Source organism: Alosa pseudoharengus, unplaced genomic scaffold (genome assembly GCF_046254945.1).
Source record: "Alosa pseudoharengus isolate Yale_2024_CS ecotype anadromous, Long Island Sound unplaced genomic scaffold, YU_APseudo_1.1 YU_APseudo_1.1_scf_1, whole genome shotgun sequence".
NCBI lineage: Eukaryota > Metazoa > Chordata > Actinopteri > Clupeiformes > Clupeidae > Alosa > Alosa pseudoharengus.
The window spans coordinates 39,240,029-39,261,748 of record NW_027468564.1 but is presented as its reverse complement, the minus strand read 5'-3'; the positions used below and the strand labels follow the sequence as shown (position 1 = coordinate 39,261,748).

The 21,720-nt window shown below is 40.9% G+C and overlaps 1 protein-coding gene across 1 annotated transcript; it reads right to left on the bottom strand.

Moving 5' to 3' along the window:
* Window positions 1–1,604: 1,604 nt before the first annotated feature.
* Window positions 1,605–16,083, bottom strand: LOC143118847 (polyunsaturated fatty acid lipoxygenase ALOX15B-like). The gene is made up of 6 exons (XM_076279969.1): window positions 16,047–16,083; window positions 15,779–15,964; window positions 15,165–15,304; window positions 13,971–14,174; window positions 13,762–13,848; window positions 1,605–1,619 (listed from the first exon to the last, which is right to left on the bottom strand). Exons 1-6 carry the CDS (start codon window positions 16,081–16,083, stop codon window positions 1,605–1,607), a joined length of 669 nt encoding a protein of 222 aa, XP_076136084.1.
* Between the last annotated feature and the right edge of the window lie 5,637 nt (window positions 16,084–21,720).

Here is a 21,720-nt window from a genome sequence, read left to right as displayed (position 1 = left end):
TATATAAACTAAACTAAAATTGCATACAAACTAAAAATTGGTTGACTACTCTTCATGTGTTGGTCTCGGGTGGTGTGCAGTACATGTAGCATTTGCTTGCACATTTAAAAAATATACTTCAAATAAACATTCAGACTCGTGCTTGTGATTAGTGCTCATTTTTTTGCTAGTGATATGATTGTTGTTTGGAAAAGGTGTCGAGCCACTCCTCCCATGGCTATTTGAACTGATGCTCCTTCGCTATGCTGCTGCTCAGAGACACCTCTTGCCAGCTGGGAGTGAAGTGAAGGGTGGCGTAGTGTTCGTCATGTTGAACGCTGACATGGGGGCCAGGGGTCATCTTGAGGCATGCAGGGTCAGAGATGGTTGCTACGGTGCTGCAGTAAACATTACTAGTGCATTGCTGGTGAGGGGAGATCACATACAGTATATTGTCTGAAGTGAGGTGTGGCCTGTACTCGATTGATTTGTTGCTGGATCTACCTTGGATATGTTACTCTGATATCTTTGTATGCTTTTCTTCTTAATTCATTGGTAGCCTACTACTTTACAATGAGGATTCCCTTATAAAGAGTTCACAACCACTTATCATTTTGTTATTAAAGTATTATTATAGGGGAAAGAAACATACTTATCCTGTGAAGCCTTTAAAAAGTAGCATTACAGTGGCTAGTCAAATAACAAGAACTAGAATAACCTCTAAAAGCCATCATTACATGTCATAGAACAGATAAGTAACTCTGGTTTACAGGCTTATGTATGAAAGGAATGATAGTAATATACGATATATCAAATACGTATTTGTTATGTTCAATGCTAAATGATTTCAAATACCTTGACATCCGCTTTAATCACGCTGTCCTCATTTACAATCGCCTTCTTCCTCCTGTTTAAGGACGCCCACAAAAAGACAGCAATAATGTGTGAGGTGGTGACATTAAAATCACTCGATAGAATATAATCTACTTCTTTTGGATGTGTTACTTTCATTTTTGTTGAGATGGACAAATTGATTAAGTGCTTCTGATTGACACTCACAACCAGCACGTAACGACCACAGTTGCCAAAACCAGGAGTGCCAAGATGGGTACAATGATAATCGCTGCGAGTTCTTCTTTGGTCCACCGGGATGGCACTATTAGGGAGAAATAGGGAGGCATAAGAACCATGACACCAACTTGGAAAGACGGGAATTGTGCTTGGTCAAGAAATTAATGCACGCGTCCATAGTGTTCACCCAGCAAACAATTTTCGATTCAGGGAACGTTCTGCGGACGTTTGCGGAAGGATGTGGGAACGTTCGCTGCTAACGTTCCCTCGCGGTCATTCAGGGGCTCGTTTCTAGAAAGCGTTGTTTGCTAACTTGCGTCGCAACCTTGGTAGTTCGCTCCATCGTTCTTGGATTTGGTGTTCCTAGAAAAGGTAGTTCGAACTCTCAATCACAAACAAGGACGCAAAGTTTGGTCATTTGAACTACTGCCCCTGGGCAGTCGCACTTGTGTTGTTCCTTGGTAGTTCCAGTTGGTGTCCTGAGCGCCTAACCAAAAATCACAACCGCCTAACCAAAAATTCCGAAGTGGATGTTTATTTCGTGACTCAATGATTTATCTATCCTTTAGCTTCAGGGGCGCAGGAGGCACGGGGGACGTGGGGGATATGTCCCACGCAGTGCTGAAGAGACAGCCGTCGTCCCCCTCACTTTTGATAAGGAAAAAAAAGCCTTATAGGTACGCTAAATAAATAATAACATATAGGATTTGCGCTAACTGTAAAACTCCCCATTAACAGCATCACATCACTAACCACAGCCATCTACCTACTGTAAGACTGCACAATCTCATATTCACTCTGTTGGATATCTGAAGCCAGTTTGTCTACTAACAATCATAAAATAATCCAGGCTACTTGCTTAGCATAAATCATTTATCATCATCTTTATTTGAGGCAGGCTGGTATTCGAGGCAGGCTTTTTAAAATATGTCTAACCTGCATTTAGACATGCATTTCGTTTGGAGCGGCATGCATACCGGTAGGCTATCAAAAGCATTTTCGGTTTGGTTTGGGATTTAATTTACTTTTGGACTGTTTGATTATTTTGCTAAATGTTGGGACTGATGGGCACTGAAATTTGGGAGATATTTGATGGTTCACTGTTAAGTTTCATGCAGTTGAAAAAGTGTCGGGATTTCCACTGCTGTTTATTGCGAGACAGCCCTTCATTGAATAGGGGTTGTGCTGTAATGGAAACCTTTTTGCGTAGACAAGTATAGCCTAAATTGAGTTATTGTTTAATTATGCAGGATTTAGTAATTTCTTTAAAATAAAATTCGTAGGCTGGAATGCCTTGAGTCGCAACAATTGTGTTTAATAGGCTTCAGCCTCTGGCAAGCTCGAAAGGGGCGGCAAGAGAATGAGCTTGAGAACGTGTGTTGGAGACCCATGGTAGGAAAACGACTTTTCTTTGCCAACCATAGGCTATTAATCCAACCAACATAATAGCCTACAATACAATACAACATATAATAAAATATTAAGAAGAGGTTATTTCATTGACTTAAATCGAACAATGTCTTCTACTGGACTAATGGCAATTGTTGGTATGGTAGGCAATTGTTACCCCGTCTTGTATGGGAACCTGCCTTTATTTGCCCTGCTATAAATAGAATCAATCCCGGGCATAATTTGAGGATTTATGGTAGCCTAGTGCTCATCTTCTCCTGCTCAACATGACGTGGGGAGCTCTTTGAAGCTTGGGATAATGTGATACAGTCACTACAGTAACAGTATTTTATTTTACTTCTTATGTAATTTTTTTTTCTTCAATTTTATAAATGCTTTGTTTAAATGCTGTTGGAACAAATAGTTGATTATAAAGGCAACTTTCTGTTGCAATTTTCTGTGTGTTCTGGACTGGTAACTTGTTAAACCAACACTTGTTAAGTTCTAACAATGCATAAATATTAACTGCAAACACACAATGGAGAGTTGATTTGGTTTATACCAGACAATTTAAGTAGGCCTAACTAGGCTATTTGATCATGTAGTCTATGTTTGGATCATAGGCATGATGATTCATTCATGGCTTCATAAAATATCAACATCCCATGTTGCTTTTTTCTACCATTGGCCCAAGTAGTGAAAACAATTGTTTGAAAACAATCAATGGTATTATCTTAATATTCTGGCAAGTTTAAAATATGATGGTCGAAAGTGGGCCAGAGGTGGCGCTCCGATTATATCTGGAAATCTGATCTCACTATGGGTTTGTGTTCACAATTTGGTCCCCCTCACTTTCAAAATATCTCCTGCACCCCTGTTTAGCTTAATTTTGATTAAGAGACTGACTCCCCTACTTGGCTCATTCTTGCTTTTAATAATTAGGGCCCGAGCACCGAAGGGCGCAAGGCCCTATTGTTTTTGTAAGGATTATTATTATTATTATTATTATTATTATTAGGGCCCGAGCACCGAAGGGCGCAAGGCCCTATTGTTTTTGTAAGGATTATTATTATTATTATTATTATTAGGGCCCGAGCACCGAAGGGCGCAAGGCCCTATTGTTTTTGTAAGGATTATTATTAGGGCCCGAGCACCGAAGGGCGCAAGGCCCTATTGTTTTTGTAAGGATTATTATTATTATTATTAGGGCCCGAACACCGAAGGGCGCAAGGCCCTATTGTTTTTGTAAGGATTATTATTATTATTATTATTATTATTATTATTGTTATTCCACTTTTTTGCTTTCCTGTTTTCGAGGTGGTTAACATGGTCGAAACCTCTTGAAATTTGGCACACTTCAGGTGTCATGCACCGCAGTTAGGTACAAGAGCTTGACCCCGGGCGTGGCCCAGGGACTCGCTAGCGCCTCCTTAGGTGACTGATCCCGTGGTTGGCAAATATTTTGAGGTGGTTAACATAATCGAAAACGCATGAAATTTAGCACACACATCAAGTGGTATAGTGAATAGACAGGGATAAAAGCTTGGCACCGGGCGTTGCCCAGGAACTCCATAGCGCCCCCTTACGTCACAGTGACTTGTGGTTGGCATATAGTTTTAGATACACACACCAAATTTGGTGGGTGTATGTAACTCCCAAAAACAAACAACTTTTGTATTAACATGCCATTAGCCACGCCCACAGGAAGTGAGGTAATTGAGATTTTGTGCGTTGTGGACATGATCAATTTTAACGTACTCCTCCTAGACGGTTGATCCGATTCATGTCAAAGTTGGTATACATGATGCCGAGATGTTCCTGATTGTAAATTGTGAAGCCTTTTTTTGATATGTTGTAATTTGACAAAATGGCGAAATTATTAATTTTAATACCCTTCCACATAAACAATAAATGTGTCATAATTCACCATGCATGGCTTGAAATGTTTTAAATTTCACAGGTCATTGAAGACCATGTTAATGATAATATTCAAATGCCCATAATGCATGTTTGGCATAGCGCCACCAACTGGCAACAGAAAGAATGACAATTATACTGATGTCACATGATCAATTTGAACATACTCCTCCTAGATGGTTTGTCAGATTCATTTGAAATTTGGCAAATATTATGCCAAGATGTCGCTGATGTTAAATTGTGAATGGATTTTTGTTGTATTGTTGTAATATATTTGATATGATTTTAATATCTCACCACATAAACAGGAAATGTGTCATAAATCACAGTGCATTGAATGAATGGTCTGAAACTTCTCAGGTTAATAGATATCATGATTATGATGATATCCAGACACCCAATGGGCCTGCCTGGCATAGCGCCACCACCTGGCCAAGCAGGAAATGTGCCAGAAATGGACAATGCCTTAAGTGATTGATCTGAAACTTTATAAAATATTGGATATCATTATTGTGATGATATTCACATGCGTTATTCACAGGCCTAACATAGCGCCACCTTCTGGCCAAGCAGGAAATGTGCCAGAAATGCTCTATGCTTTGAATAAATGGTCTGAAACTTCTCAGGTTAATAGATATTATGATTATGATGATATCCTGACACCCAATGGGCCTGCCTGGCATAGCGCCACCAGCTGGTCAAGCAGGAAATTTGCCAGAAATGGACAATGCCTTAAGTGATTGATCTGAAAGTTTACAAACATTTTGGATATCATTATTGTGATGATATTCACATGTGTAATTTTCATGCCTAACATAGCGCCACCATTTGGCCAACCAAAAAGTGTATCAGAAATGTTCTTTGCTTAAAATGAATGCTGCCTTGCATTTCCTGTTTTTGAGGTGGTTAACATGGTCGAAAACTCTTGAAATTTGGCACACACGTCAGGTGTCACGCATCGCAGTTAGGTACAAGAGCTTGACCCCGGGCGTGGCCCAGGGACTCGCTAGCGCCCCCTTATTTGACTGATCCCGTGGTTGGCAAATATTTTGAGGTGGTTAACATAATCGAAAAGTCTTGAAATTTGGCACACACATGTAGTGATACAGTGAATAGACAGGGATAAAAGCTTGGCACTGGGCGTTGCCCATCAACTCCATAGCGCCCCCTTATGTCACTGTGACTTGTGGTTGGCATATAGTTTTAGATACACACACCAAATTTGGTAGGTGTATGTAACTCCCAAAAACAAACAACTTTTGTATTAACATGCCATTAGCCACGCCCACAGGAAGTGAGGTAATTGAGATTTTGTGCGTTGTGGACATGATCAATTTTAACGTACTCCTCCTAGACGGTTGATCCAATTCTCAGGTTAATAGATATCATGATTATGATGATATCCAGACACCAAATGGGCCTGCCTGGCATAGCGCCACCACCTGCCCAAGCAGTAAATGTGCCAGAAATGGAAAATGCCTTAAGTGATTGATCTGAAACTTTATAAAATATTGGATATCATTATTGTGATGATATTCACATGCGTAATTCACAGGCCTAGCATAGCGCCACCTTCTGGCCAAGCAGGAAATGTGCCAGAAATGCTCTATGCTTTGAATAAATGGTCTGACACTTCTCATGGTAATAGATATTATAATTATGATGATATCCAGACACCCAATGAGCCTGCCTGGCATAGCGCCACCACCTGGTCAAGCAGGAAATGTGCCAGAAAATGGACAATGCCTTAAGTGATTGATCTGTTTACAAAAATTATTGTGATGATATTCACATGTGTAATTTCCATGCCTAACATAGAGCCACCATCTGGCCAACCAAAAACTGTATCAGAAATGTTCTTTGCTTAAAATGAATGGTCTGAAATTTCTCAGGTTAATATATATTATGATTATGATGACACCCAATGGGCCTGCCTTGCATTTCGCCCCCACCTGGCCAAGCAAGTACTTGTGGCAGAAAATAAAATACAAAAACAAATAGCACACGCATCAAATATGTACATTTCACAAACGCACCACGTCGGTGCTTTGTTGGATTCCGACATGTCACGGGTTGCGGCCCGCAGGTGCTCGGGCCCGCCATTGCCGCTTGCGGCTATATTTATTATTTATTATTGTTATTCTACTTTTTTGCTTTCCTGTTTTTGAGGGAGTTAACATGGTCGAAAATTCTTGAAATTTGGCACACACGTCAGGTGTCACGCAACGCAGTTAGGTACAAGAGCTTGACCCCGGGCGTGGCCCAGGGACTCGCTAGCGCCCCCTTAGGTGACTGATCCCGTGGTTGGCAAATATTTTGAGGTGGTTAACGTAATCGAAAAGTCTTGAAATTTGGCACACACATCAGGTGTCACACAAAGCAGCTAGGTAAAAAAGCTTGGGCCAGAGACTCGCTAGCGCCCCCTTACGCCCCCTTAGATGACTGATCCCGTGGTGGGCATATACTTTCAGCTACACACACCAAATTTGGTAGGTGTTTGTATCTCCCCAAGATGAACAACTTTCGAATGTACAATGCATTAGCCACGCCCAACAGGAAGTGAGGTATTTGGGATTTTGTGCAGACTAATATGTGATGAAATATGTGATGAATCATGATGCCAAAGGAGGTGCTTCCCATGGGTGAAAACGCATGAAATTTGGCACACACATCAAGTGATACAGTGAATAGACAGGGATAAAAGCTTGGCACCGGGCGTTGCCCAGGAACTCCATAGCGCCCCCTTATGTCACTGTGACTTGTGGTTGGCATATAGTTTTAGATACACACACCAAATTTGGTGGGTGTATGTAACTCCCAAAAACAAACAACTTTTGTATTAACATGCCATTAGCCACGCCCACAGGAAGTGAGGTAATTGAGATTTTGTGCATTGTGGACATGATCAATTTTAACGTACTCCTCCTAGACGGTTGCTCCGATTCATGTCAAAGTTGGTATACATGACGCCGAGATGTTCCTGATTATAAATTGTGAAGCCTTTTTTTGATATGTTGTAATTTGACGAAATGGCGAAATTATTAATTTTAATACCCTTCCACATAAGCAATAAATGTGTCATAATTCACCATGCATGGCTTGAAATGTTTTAAATTTCACAGGTCATTGAAGACCATGTTAATGATAATATTTACATGCCCATAATTCATGTTTGGCATAGCGCCACCAACTGGCAACAGAAAGAATGACAATTACACTGATGTCTTATGATCAATTTTAACATACTGCTCCTAGACGGTTTGTCAGATTCATGTGAAATTTGGCAAACATTATGCCAAGATGTCGCTGATGTTAAATTGTGAAGGGATTTTTGATATGTTATATATTTGATATGATTTTAATATCTCACCACATGAAGAGGAAATATGTCATAAATCACAGTTCATTGAATGAATGGTCTGAAACTTCTCAGGTTAATAGATATCATGATTATGATGATATCCAGACACCCAATGAGCCTGCCTGGCATAGCGCCACCACCTGGCCAAGTAGGAAATGTGCCAGAAATGGACAATGCCTTAAGTGATTGATCTGAAACTTTAAAAATATTGGATATCATTATTGTGATGACATTTACACATATAATTCACATGCCTAGCATAGCGCCACCATCTGGCCAAACAGGAAATATGCCAGAAATGCTCTATGCTTTGAATGAATGATCTGAAACTTCTCAGGTTAATAGATATTATAATTATGCTGATATCCAGAGACCCTATGGGCCTGCCTGGCATAGCGCCACCACCTGGCCAAGCAGGAAAATGTGCCAGAAATTGGTAATGCCTTTATTGGTTGATCTGAAACTTTACAAAATATTGGATATCATTATTGTGATGATATTCACATTTGTAATTCACATGCCTAATATAGCGCCACCATCTGGCCAAGCAGTGTATCAGAAATGTTCTTTGCTTAAAATGAATGGTCTGAAATTTCTCAGGTTAATATATATTATGATTATGATGACACCCAATGAGCCTGCCTTGCATTGCACCCCCACCTGGCCGAGCAAATACATGTGGGAGAAAATAAAATACAAAAACAAATAGCACACGCATCAAATATGTACATTTCACAAATGCACCACGTCGGTGCTTTGTTGGATTCCAATATGTCACGGGTTGTGGCCCGCAGGTGCTCGGGCCCGCCATTGCCGCTTGCGGCTATATTTATTATTATTTTTAGGGCCCGAGCACCGAAGGGCGCAAGGCCCTATTGTTTTTGTAAGGATTATTATTATTATTATTATTCATTATTCTACTTTTTTGCTTTCCTGTTTTTGAAGTGGTTAACATTGTCGAAAACTCTTGAAATGTGGCACACACGTCAAGTGTCTCGCATCGCAGTTATGTACAAGAGTTTGACTTCGGGCGTGGCCCAGGGTCTCGCTAGCGCCCCCTTAGGTGACTGATCTCGTGGTTGGCATATATTTTGAGGTGGTTAACATAAACGAAAAGTCTTGAAATTTGACACACATATAAGGTGTCACACAAAGCAGCTAGGTACAAAAGCTTGGCCCCGGGCATGGCCCAGGGACTCGCTAGCGCCCCCTTACGCCTCCTTAGGTGACTGATCCCGTGGTTGGCATATAATTTCAGCTACACACACCAAATTTGGTAGGTGTCTGTATCTCTCCAAGATGAACAACTTTCCTATGTACAATGCATTAGCCACGCCCAACAGGAAGTGAGATATTTGGGATTTTGTGCAGACTAATGTGATGAAATATGTGCTGAATTGTGATCCCAAAAGAGGTGCTTCCCATGGGTGAAAACGCATGAAATTTGGCACACACATCAAGTGATACAGTGAATAGACATGGATAAAAGCTTGGCACCGGGCGTTGGCCAGGAACTCCATAGCGCCCCCTTATGTCACTGTGACTTGTGGTTGGCATATAGTTTTAGATACACACACCAAATTTGGTGAGTGTATGTAACTCCCAAAACCAAACAACTTTTGTATTAACATGTCATTAGCCACGCCCACAGGAAGTGAGGTAATTGAGATTTTGTGTGTTGTGGACATGATCAATTTTAACATACTCCTCCTAGACGGTTGATCCGATTCATGTCAAAGTTGGTATACATGACGCCGAGATGTTCCTGATTATAAATTGTGAAGCCTTTTTTTGATATGTTGTAATTTGACGAAATGGCGAAATTATTAATTTTAATACCCTTCCACATGAACAATAAATGTGTCATAATTCACAATGCATGGCTTGAAATGTTTTAAATTTCACAGGTCATTAAAGACCATGTTAATGATAATATTCACATGCCCATAATGCATGTTTGGCATTGCGCCACCACCTGGAAACAGAAAGAATGACAATTATACTGATTTCACATGATCAATTTGAACATACTCCTCCTAGACGGTTTGTCAGATTCATTTGAAATTTGGCGAATATTATGCCAAGATGTCGCTGATGTTAAATTGTGAAGGGATTTTTGATAACTTATATATTTGATATGATTTTAATATCTCACCACATAAACAGGAAATGTGTCATAAATCACAGTGCATTGAATGAATGGTCTGAAACTTCTCAGGTTAATAGATATCATGATTATGATGATATCCAGACACCCAATGGGCCTGCCTGACATAGCGCCACCACCTGGCCAAGCAGGAAATGTGCCAGAAATGGACAATGCCTTAAGTGATTGATCTGAAACTTTATAAAATATCAGACATCATTATTGTGATGATATTCACATTCGTAATTCACAGGCCTAGCATAGCGCCACCATCTGGCCAAGCAGGAAATGTGCCAGAAATGCTCTATGCTTTGAATAAATGGTCTGACACTTCTCATGGTAATAGATATTATAATTATGATGGTATCCAGACACCCAATGAGCCTGCCTGGCATAGCGCCACCACCTGGTCAAGCAGGAAATGTGCCAGAAAATGGACAATGCCTTAAGTGATTGATCTGTTTACAAAAAATTTGGATATCATTATTGTGATGATATTCACATGTGTAATTTCCATGCCTAACATAGCGCCACCATCTGGCCAACCAAAAAGTGTATCAGAAATGTTCTTTGCTTAAAATGAATGGTCTGAAATTTCTCAGGTTAATATATATTATGATTATGATGACACCCAATGGGCCTGCCTTGCATTTCACCCCCACCTGGCCAAGGAAGTACATGTGGCAGAAAATAAAATACAAAAACAAATAGCACACGCATCAAATATGTACATTTCACAAACGCACCACGTCGGTGCTTTGTTGGATTCCGACATGTCACAAGTTGCGGCCCGCAGGTGCTCGGGCCCGCCATTGCCGCTTGCGGCTATATTTCTATATTATTATTGTTATTCTACTTTTTTGCTTTCCTGTTTTTGAGGTGGTTAACATGGTCGAAAACTCTTGAAATTTGACACACACGTCAGGTGTCACGCATCGCAGTTAGGAACAAGAGCTTGACCCCGGGCGTGGCCCAGGGACTCGCTAGCGCCCCCTAAGGTGACTGATCCTGTGGTTGGCAAATATTTTGAGGTGGTTAACATAATCGAAAAGTCTTGAAATTCGGCACACACATCAGGTGTCACACAAAGCAGCTAGGTAAAAAAGCTTGGCCCCGGGTATGGCCCAGAGACTCGCTAGCGCCCCCTTACGCCCCCTTAGATGACTTATCCCATGGTGGGCATATACTTTCAGCTACATACACCAAATTTGGTAGGTGTCTGTATCTCCCCAAGATGAACGACTTTCGTATGTACAATGCATTAGCCACGCCCAACAGGAAGTGAGGTATTTGGGATTTTGTGCAGACTAATATGTGATGAAATATGTGATGAATTATGATGCCAAAAGAGGTGCTTCCCATGGGTGAAAACGCATGAAATTTGGCACACACATCAAGTGATACAGTGAATAGACAGGGATAAAAGCTTGGCACTGGGCGTTGCCCAGGAACTCCATAGCGCCCCCTTATGTCACTGTGACTTGTGGTTGGCATATAGTTTTAGATACACACACCAAATTTGGTGGGTGTATGTAACTCCCAAAAACAAACAACTTTTGTATTAACATGCCATTAGCCACGCCCACAGGAAGTGAGGTAATTGAGATTTTGTGCGTTGTGGACATGACCAATTTTAACGTACTCCTCCTAGACGGTTGATCCGATTCATGTCAAAGTTGGTATACATGACGCTGAGATGTTCCTGATTATAAATTGTGAAGCCTTTTTTTGATATGTTGTAATTTGACGAAATGGCGAAATTATTAATTTTAATACCCTTCCACATGAACAATAAATTTGTCATAATTCACCATGCATGGCTTGAAATGTTTTAAATTTCACAGGTCATTAAAGACCATGTTAATGATAATATTCACATGCCCATAATGCATGTTTGGCATAGCGCCACCACCTGGCAACAGAAAGAATGACAATTATACTGATTTCATATGATCAATTTGAACATAGTCCTCCTAGACGGTTTGTCAGATTCATTTGAAATTTGGCAAACATTATGCCAAGATGTCGCTGATGTTAAATTGTGAAGGGATTTTTGAATGTTGTAATATATTTGATATGATTTTAATATCTCACCACATAAGCAGGAAATATGTCATAAATCACAGTGCATTGAATGAATGGTCTGAAACTTTTCAGGTTAATAGATATCATGATTATGATGATATCCAGACACCCAATGGGCCTGCCTGGCATAGCGCCACCACCTGGCCAAGCAGGAAATGTGCCAGAAATGGACAATGCCTTAAGTGATTGATCTGAAACTTTATAAAATATCAGATATCATTATTGTGATGATATTCACATTCGTAATTCACAGGCCTAGCATAGCGCCACCATCTGGCCAAGCAGGAAATGTGCCAGAAATGCTCTATGCTTTGAATAAATGGTCTGAAACTTCTAATGTTAATAGATATTATAATTATGATGATGTCCAGACACCCAATGGGCCTGCCTGGCATAGCGCCACCCCCTGGTCAAGCAGGAAATGTGCCAGAAATGGACAATGCCTCAAGTGATTGATCTGAAAGTTTACAAACATTTTGGATATCATTATTGTGATGATATTCACATGTGTAATTTTCATGCCTAACATAGCGCCACCATCTGGCCAACCAAAAAGTGTATCAGAAATGTTCTTTGCTTAAAATGAATGGTCTGAAATTTCTCAGGTTAATATATAGTATGATTATGATGACACCCAATGGGCCTGCCTTGCATTGCGCCCCCACCTGGCCAAGCGAGTAAATGTGGCAGAAAATAAAATACAAAAACAAATAGCACACGCATCAAATATGTACATTTCCCAAACGCACCACGTCGGTGCTTTGTTGGATTCCGACATGTCACAGGTTGCGGCCCGCAGGTGCTCGGGCCCGCCATTGCCGCTTGCGGCTATATTATTCTCCTTGCTTTTTGTTAGGCTAGTATTATAATCTTCAGACTCTTAAAACCAGCATAGTGATACATGTTAGTGGCTAAAGCAGGTGACTTGTTATCCCAGCGTTGTAGGTCCGACTCACCGAGTGGTTAGTGGTGTTGGTTGATGTTCCAAAACAAGTAGCGTAGCGAAATACAGTTTCTGTCGTGTTTTATTTGCCATTTTGTAAAATCCCATTGATTTCTGTTGGAAGACTCATTGCACGTTGATAGCTGCGCAGTCTATGCTTCAGGTTCCAATATTGAGCGGTTGTGAATAGTTCCACAATAGCAAATAAGACGGCTGGAAATCATACATTGCGCCGATATATTTGCTTTTAATAATCAACGAACACCACTAACCACTCTGTGAGTTGCACAGTTTTGAAAACGAACGTTAGGGGTTGTTTTAGGACATGTTTGAGTAGCCTACTACAGTATGCCCATTGCCAGCCACCCTGAGAAGTCAAAGGCGATTCAAAATGAGTCAGAAAAGTCGAGACCGGACCAATCGTCAAAATTTCGGTGTCCACCATTCTAGTTCATCCAAAACAAACCAGAAAAGGGCCTTAAAGTGCTAAAAACCGGAATTTTCCTTTAAGCCACGAGCCAGTTGAGAAAATTAGCGATACCCAGAAATTCGTCCAGGCTATATATTTTTTCCAACATAGATATTTAACACAAATAATGACTCATATTGTTCGGCTTAAGTTAACTGTTTTATATGCTTGCAATAGGTTTAGGCTTTTGCTGATGGCAATGGCAATGCCAGTCGGTTTAAATTAGAAAAATGTCGACATAGGCCGTGACAGAAAATTCACATCACATCATACCATACCATCACATTTTTTTGGTGTTATGGATGTTACAAAAATGTTATTTTCCATGGAATTGCCCTATATTGGATTAAACGTAAGGACTGTATCGTTAATGCCTGTTGAAAAATGCTGTATGTACATACCTTGGTAAGGACCCCATTTTCAGATATCAGCTGATTCCGGGCCAGGATGTTGATGTGAAGCGTGTACCGGATATGCGGAAAGATGAGCTGCAAAGGGGGGGGGGGGGGAATCCATAAATGCACATATGAATATGTTCTACAATTACCGATAGTCTTTCAATGATTAGATTGTTTCCCATGATTCCCCAACCGTTTTCCAGGTGTTATACCTTATAGAGCGGGTGTATGGAGGGTAAGTTCCGTAATGTTGCCATGGTGAACACCTCACATAGCAGGTGAGTTCTTAGCAGGTGGAAGTCGGACTCGTGCACGTTGAACTCTGCGGCCCGCACAAAGATTTTAGCCAGCAGCCAGTCATGATTGGGATCGGTGGGCAGGAAGATGGGGTTCTCAGGTCCAGGGGTTTGCCCTAACTGTGTAGGGGAGACATACATGTTAGTGGTGAAAGTATGAAGTTGGAACCAACATTCTGATGAATGAATGCGACCCTAAAAAGATCTTAATCGCATAGAAGAATAGTTGTGTGCAAATCCCGCCTGTTGTTAGGCCAGTTGCAGGACAAAGGTACAGCTAGGATGAAAAGAAGATAAATGTCCACGCACACTGGAGCTCTCAATATTTAATTGGACTAAAAAACTACAACATTTTGTCCCAACAGGGTCTTCTCGATCTTGAAGACACTGTTGGGTCCAATTGTTGCCATTTTTAGTCCAATTAAATATTGGCAGCTACTCCAGTTTTAGCCTACATACAGTATACCTATCATACCAAAGTCCTTTTAGGCAATTCGCTCCACTCGGCGGCCATATTGCAACGCTTTTTGGGCACTCATCAGGCATCCATTTCAGTAGAAATGTGCGTGCGCAAGGCTTCCCGACACCAATCTTCCTCCAGCGGCAAGATCACAACACATGATTTGCACGATGTCTTCACAACACACCATATGATTGGCTCAATGTATTCACATGTCAACGTTTTGCCAAGGAAGGGGTGTGATATGTGTAGACAATTGCCATATTGGCGTTACAAACTAACCCCATGCATTTCTATGGAGGATTTATTGATTGATTTTGATTTATTGATATTCGTAAGTGATCTACAGTATGTGCACCGCCATGACAACCAATACTGTTTTAAACTTTCGGTAACATTAACAGCTGTCGACACTGACTGCTGTGGAAATGAGTAAAAATGAGTTCAGGTTCAACTTTTTCCATGGCTGGTTGTACAAACAACTCAAATAAGTTAAAGGAATTTTTTCAAGGCAGGAGTGTTTTATACATGGAGTCGGAAGTTGTAAATAGTGAAGAGTATAGAGTCATTTGTACGTTATGAATCACGGGAAATGTGTCGGTTGATGAATATCATGGATAAGGAAGGTAAAATAAATGCAAACTGTTTACCTGTATGGCGATGGGCAGCATCAGACCCTGAGGGTTGCAGTAGAGCAGGACCAAGGGAGCGGTGTGGTACTGCTGCCTGTCATGGACTACATTTCCCACAAGCCCATCCAACATCTTGTAGTCACACAGGAAGATGTTCCCTTTCTATAGGATTGTGAGGCCGATTAAAATGGGAAATATATTAATACATCCACCAATTCTCACTCTATTCTGTTAATCCTAATTCATTCTGAATATGTTGTAAATTGATTCACCAAAACAATCATGGAGTGAACAATATTGTGTGTGATTAATTATATCTGAAATGTAGAATTGAGTGTTTGTGACCAGTGTAATGGTTACAATTTTATGTGTTTGCCTTGGAGAGTCCTATAGGGATGTTTAAACACCCTTAATATTTTTTTTAGGAACTGTGAATGTATAAACTCTTAGTAACACCTTAAAGGAAAATATGCTATGTGCATGATTACATGCACTGCTAAAGCACTGAAACCTTTAGAGGTCATGACTGTAACCTGCTGAGAAATGCATAACATCATCTCCTGCTCCAACCTTCTACATCTCACAGTCTTGCAAATATCTTTAATATTTTGCTTGTTGATACAGTATATAACCTACCTCAATCTCATGCTCCAGGTTGCTCCCATTCAGAGAGTCTTTGACCATCTCCTCTGTGACGAGGAAGTTCTCGGGCAGTTTTGAGCAGCGCTGGATCATCATGGGGTTTAGACCATTCAGGAGCTGGTAGCCAAAGAATTCATCCTCTTTCCAGTGCTTCAGGACGTATTCTGCAAGACATGCTGTGTCAGAAAAAAAACACACTACAGTGCTTTTGATGTGCAAAAAAAGCAACTCAGCTGCCCTTCATGTTATGGTGAGTACCGTAGGTTTGGCTGGGTGAAAAGGATTCTGACATCATTTTTTCCAGCTTGCTCAAGCTTGTCCACGATTTGGTACAATGAGCATACTCCTGTAACCCCAATGCACATAATCTACAGAAGGAACAATGGCAAAGAAGTATTTAGAATGGCAGGGTAAAATATAAATATTTTGTGACTATAGGGGGACTTCTAGATTCACCAAAACACCCAAAACTACATTAGATACTTAAAAAAAAAAGGTAGTTATGCTGCATTAGACAACTTGGATGTCTGAGGTCGAACTCCAGTTGGGGCAGATCGACTTACCCCGAGTTCAGAAATGACAACTCAAGTGGTGTTCTATTGTACTTTTTCCCAGTAGGAGGTCAGAATGTTTGACCTCCAACTGCTCCAAGTTTGTCTGGAATGAAATTGGGAGAATCCAACTAGGAAAAGACTTCCGAGGTATCTGGAATGCAGCATAAGACACACTGTCCAAAGGGCTTTGAGTAAAGTTATGTTTTGAAAAGTTTTAAAATTACTGCCCATTTCTGAAATCTTGTCAGTATCCGTGGGAGTATTCCATCAACCTCGCTGAAGGCCAAACCTGGCTTATATTTATATTAATTTTAGTGAGAGATAAGTCTTGCTCATTTTAGTGTGGTTTACGTAAATCCCAGCATGGTTACTATGGTAATTTATGCCACAGAACTAGCCTGCTCAGTAGGAAGTTAACTTTAAAGCTTAATCAAGCTGTGTTGCAGAAAAACCCATCAGTCAGAAAACGAGGCCCAAAAGACAGTTCCGTCAACCTGTGCTTTCATGTTCTCATCACCTGTAGCCTACAACTTCAAAAATAGAAGTCAAAACGTTTTTTTCCCCAACAGTGTCACCAAGCATTGATTTACATATTCACTAGTTGTGAAGAATTTAGGAAAATTGTTCAACTTCAAAAATATTAACTTGACGTGTGTGTGTGTGTGTGTGTGTGTGTGTGTGTGTGTGTGGTACTAGGAATCTTGCTACTCTCTGCTTTCTGTGGTGGTGCATGACAATACATCAAAGTAGGCGTTTGTGCTTTTTCTCACATTCTCACACAAAGCTTTTACGTAAATAGGTGATCACTGCGAGACTTTGGCATTCTAAGTTGTAGCCTACTCTTTATTGAAAGAAATGTCGTAGGCCACTATTGATGGCAACCTTGACAGGGACAACAAGGAGGCGGACATTGTGCCCATTGTGCTACCCTATCCCACCCATAGTGTTATATTTATTTAGAAATGTATATATGTATATATTGTAATTACACTTATACATTGCCATATTCTACTGCTCTGTGTCGACGTCACTTCCGTGATTTGGGAAAAGCCTGTAAAAGTCCTGGCAGAAAGCGATGCATAAGGATGTAGTCTAACGATGCCCAGTTCCTCCCCCAGAATTGAATTTGAATTTGTTTGATGTGATTTCCTGTATTCTGGTGCATTTTGGGGATGGCCAATACTTTAATTCAATCAAGATTCATAGCCTACATCCTGATGTGTTGATATTGAGGCAATGATTCCATCCAGTGGCTTGGGCCCCAGAGGCGTCTGGATAGGGTCACCCTTCGTCCATGACTTATGGTCATACTTAACATATCTAAAACCCATTTGACACTTTAAAGGTCTTAGGGGCCGTGCACACGACGCCGGTTTTTGTGAAACCGGTGAGGTTTTGTTAACGGTTACGCCTTGCGTGTACACGACGCCGGCAGTTTAGGAGACTGAAACCGATAGCTTTTGAAACCGGCTTCCGAAGTGGGAACTTTTGAGACCGCCGGCTAGGCAGGGGTGTCAAACTCAAATTCACAGGGGGCCAAAATTAAGAACTGGGAGTATGTCGCAGGCCAAGCGCAACATTTATTGAATAACCGATGTTTTTATTGAATTAAAACTATACACAAGAAAAAAATAGAATTCAGGCATTTCTGAATATAGCCTAAAAAATATATTGAATATCTGAATAGAAAAAATATATTGGCCTATTTTTTGCAGGTGAACTATAAAAAATTTAAATAATATTTAACAATTATCAAAATTGTAATTGTAACTATTAACACTTAACAAACTCTCCCTCTGAGAATGGCCGTGCTGTTTGCGCGATATCCTGTGCAACAGTAAAACTCGCTTTTGCAGCATCATCACTTGTAACTTGGCTTGGGTAGTCTGCCTTGAAAGCAGACTTGCTTTCAATTCTCCCACCTTCTGTAGCTTAAGCTTCGCATCCAGATCTTTGTATTTGTCTTCATGTTTAGTTTCGTAGTGCCGTTTTATGTTGTACTCTTTAGTGACAGCTACGGTGAATCCACATACCAAGCAAACGGGTTTGTCCTTGAATAATATGAACGTATAATCGTTTTCCCACCTATCTTGAAAGCTCCGATTATCAATCTTTCGCTTCGCCATTTTCGTTGATAGTTTGTCTGGTTGCATGGATACGTGTTTTGTTTATGAACAGAAAAGGCGACATTAACGATGCAACGCATTTTGGGATTTGAAGTGTTATCGATGTACAGTATGTAGCAACTTGATGGGCTGCGTTGCCCTGGGCTGCGCTCATGCGCTGAATAGAATAGCGTGCTGGGCCAGCTCTAACGCGGATGCGCTGAAGACAATACTGTCGGGCCAGCTCAGATATGGATGCGCTGTATAAACTACGCGGCGGGCCACTTCTAATACAGATTGAATAATGACCTCGCGGGCCACAAATAAGCAGCCCGCGGGCCATTTCCTGAGTTTGACATCCCTGGGCTAGACAGTGCCGTGTAGACGGCCTGTAGGTGCGAAGTCGGCAACTTTATGACGACATAGCCCCACCTCTCAACTCAGCCACGGCCCTCGACCTGACATGCTGCTTGTCAAAACAAACCAAACCATTTATTTATCATATTAAAATGTCTTTCTTTCCCCTGTCATGATTTATGTGCACAATGTAGCCTATCAGCCTTTAGTGGTAAGTTAGAAGCACACGTTAGCTTAACTTAGTTAAACATTAGCTAACTGCTTGTTAGTGTTTTCTCCAGTGGTGCTCAGACCTAATGCAATGCGTAGGCTAAGCATTTGAAATTTCACATAGCAGTCACATACCTTGAAAATTAACTTTATTAGTTTAACTTAATTAGTCTCCTTATTTCATGCAACTGTTGGCTTGCACTTATTAGACATTCTCTGGCTTAACAAACTGTTTCAACAATGTTTTCTTCTACGCGATTCACGCGAAACTCTCATGCACAGCGGCGCCATCGACTGGTCTGGCATATGCACTACAGCACACTTAGCCGGTTACACCTCTGTGTGTACACGCAAGGTTTTTTCTTGCCGGAGTCGTTAAAGGTGTGAAAGCGGTAAGATAAAATCCACCCAGCGGTTTCGTGTAAACGGCCCCTAAGTATATTAACATAATGAGGGGGGTCTGGCTTGGCAAGATGGTACAAAGGCTCAATCCTGTTCAACCGGTTGAAGAACTGTCATGAAGTTGTATATTACGCAATCGTTGAGAGGTAGTTAGGCAGGTAGCCTATGTGTGGCATCTGAGTATTTAAGAAGGAAAGCTACATGTGATTGTGCAGAGCTCTTCTCAGACGGCATCTCTTCCTCTTGGTCCGTGTGTACTCCACAACAGCACACATTATTTTTTAAAGGTAGGTGAGTCTCTTCCTCTGTCTCTGTCTGTCCGCCTGCCTGAAACAAAGTCAAGACATCTAATTACTTATCAACAGTGTTGCCACAGTTACCTTGAAAAAGTAATCTGATTACTGATTACTCCTTTAAAAAGTAACTTAGTTACTTTACTGATGACTTGATTTTAAAAGTAACTAAGTTAGATTACAAGTTACTTTATTAGTTACTTTCAGCAGCTGCCGACAACACCCCCAACGCCTCAACATAAAAATGATAACGGTTTTGTCAATACTCAATATACTGGAAGTGCATTTTAACAGCAATGTATAGCAGACATCCCAACCTAACCTACTTAGATACTGAAATTCAGATGTTTGTTCAATAATGTCTAAGTACACCAAATAAGGAAGGCCTACTGATAGAAACTGTTATAGTAAAATATGTAGATTTTTTTCATGTAGCCTTGGCAACTAGCCATCTTGTAGCCTATAGGCCTGAATAATATGCAAATGAAATTACACTTGTTAAACTCACCTCAACAAGTCTTTTGCAATCATTTAACCCGCCATGAGCAATGCTAAAGTTGCTGTTACAAACAGTGCAGTGTGCAAGATGATCATTATGTTTTAATCTTTTGAGACAATTGGGTACACTTTTGTGTAGTCTGATGTGAAATGGGTCTTAAATCTTCCTTTTTGAGGGGCACTGACGCTGCCATGACGCTCCTGTTCCTAGATACACTGACTGAACTGATTAATTATGTTTGAGAGAAAAGAGATATAAGCACTTACACTGAAAACGGATTGGTTGATTTAGCAAAACAGACCAGGATGCTCTCTGTCTTGGATGCGCTTCAGGCACAAACGCACCACTCCTCTCTCTCTCCCTCTCCGTTGTGTGCGCATTAAGCTATGCACACGCGATTTGAAGCAAAGATTCTAGAATCTTTGATTTGAAGTCCGGTCTGGCTTGCGTGCTCTTGTTCGCTCTAGGTTCCGGGAGATTTTATGTAATTTGCGGGCGTCAGGAAGCCGCTATCAATATGTGGGAGACTCCCAAAACTTCGGGAGACTTGGGATGTCTAGCTAGACAGCACTTTGTCGCCAGCACAGAATGTACAATGTACCTTAATGTTGTCATGTTTAACTGACACAAACTCAAAGTAATGACTGATGAAATGTGCATCTCTCTCTCTCCCTCCATTGTTGTTTACGTTTGTGTCGCTGTGTCCTGAATTGTCCTCATGCTGAAAACATGACATTAATACCCAAGACAAGAAGAAAGCAAAGAATATATCTTTTTATTAAGGAACATGACAAAAATAGTAACGCACAGTAACTTAGATAAGTAACTTTAATCTGATTACTGTTTTGTAAGTAGTAGCGCGTTAGATTACTCGTCACTGAAAAAAGTGGTAAAATATAACGCGTTACTAAGTAACGCGTTACTGGCATCACTGCTTATCAAACACCGTGGTATGATGCATGTGAATATTGAGTACCGGCACCATTTTTCCCACTTCAAGCACTGGTTTCACCTTGTAGTGGCGCTCGACCGACCTTAATACAGCCCTCTGGAGCGCGTAGCTGAAAAGGTGCTTAGTCCAGTGCTTAAGCCAGTGGCAGAATGCGCGCAAGAGTTGTATAGCCATAAGAAACACCTAGATTGGGTTTGCACCTCCCAAAACGTGTAACTCCCTCTATCGGGCAAAAAATGATGGGAGAATTCCTGCAGTTTGAAAAGCGCTTAGTTACACGTTTCCCCCCATTGTGCACACACAGCACAATACCGTCAGGATATCCATGGTGGGAAATCCTCCCATCCCATTGCAAATGTATTTTGTGAATGTGAGAAAATATTTGTTTTGGCAACCACAGATTACTCTTTCTTTACTGCTCAATTTAGCAACAAAGATCATCATGCATCTTACAACAGCAACATTGTGAAAGAATGAGAATAGAGACTCTCACACCAACACACACACAAACACAAATACTCACTCTCTCTCTCTCTCTCTCTCTCTCTCTCTCTCTCTCT

Bases quoted from the DNA above. Each gene is read 5' to 3' on its own strand.
- LOC143118847 (XM_076279969.1), bottom strand. From the start codon at position 16,083: ATGATGTCAGAATCCTTTTCACCCAGCCAAACCTACG. The intron at 15,305-15,778 runs GTTATATACTGT...TCCTATAGAAAG, and splicing joins GGAGCATGAGATTGAGGTAG to GGAACATCTTCCTGTGTGAC. The intron at 13,849-13,970 runs GTATAACACCTG...CCCCCTTTGCAG, and splicing joins CCATACACCCGCTCTATAAG to CTCATCTTTCCGCATATCCG.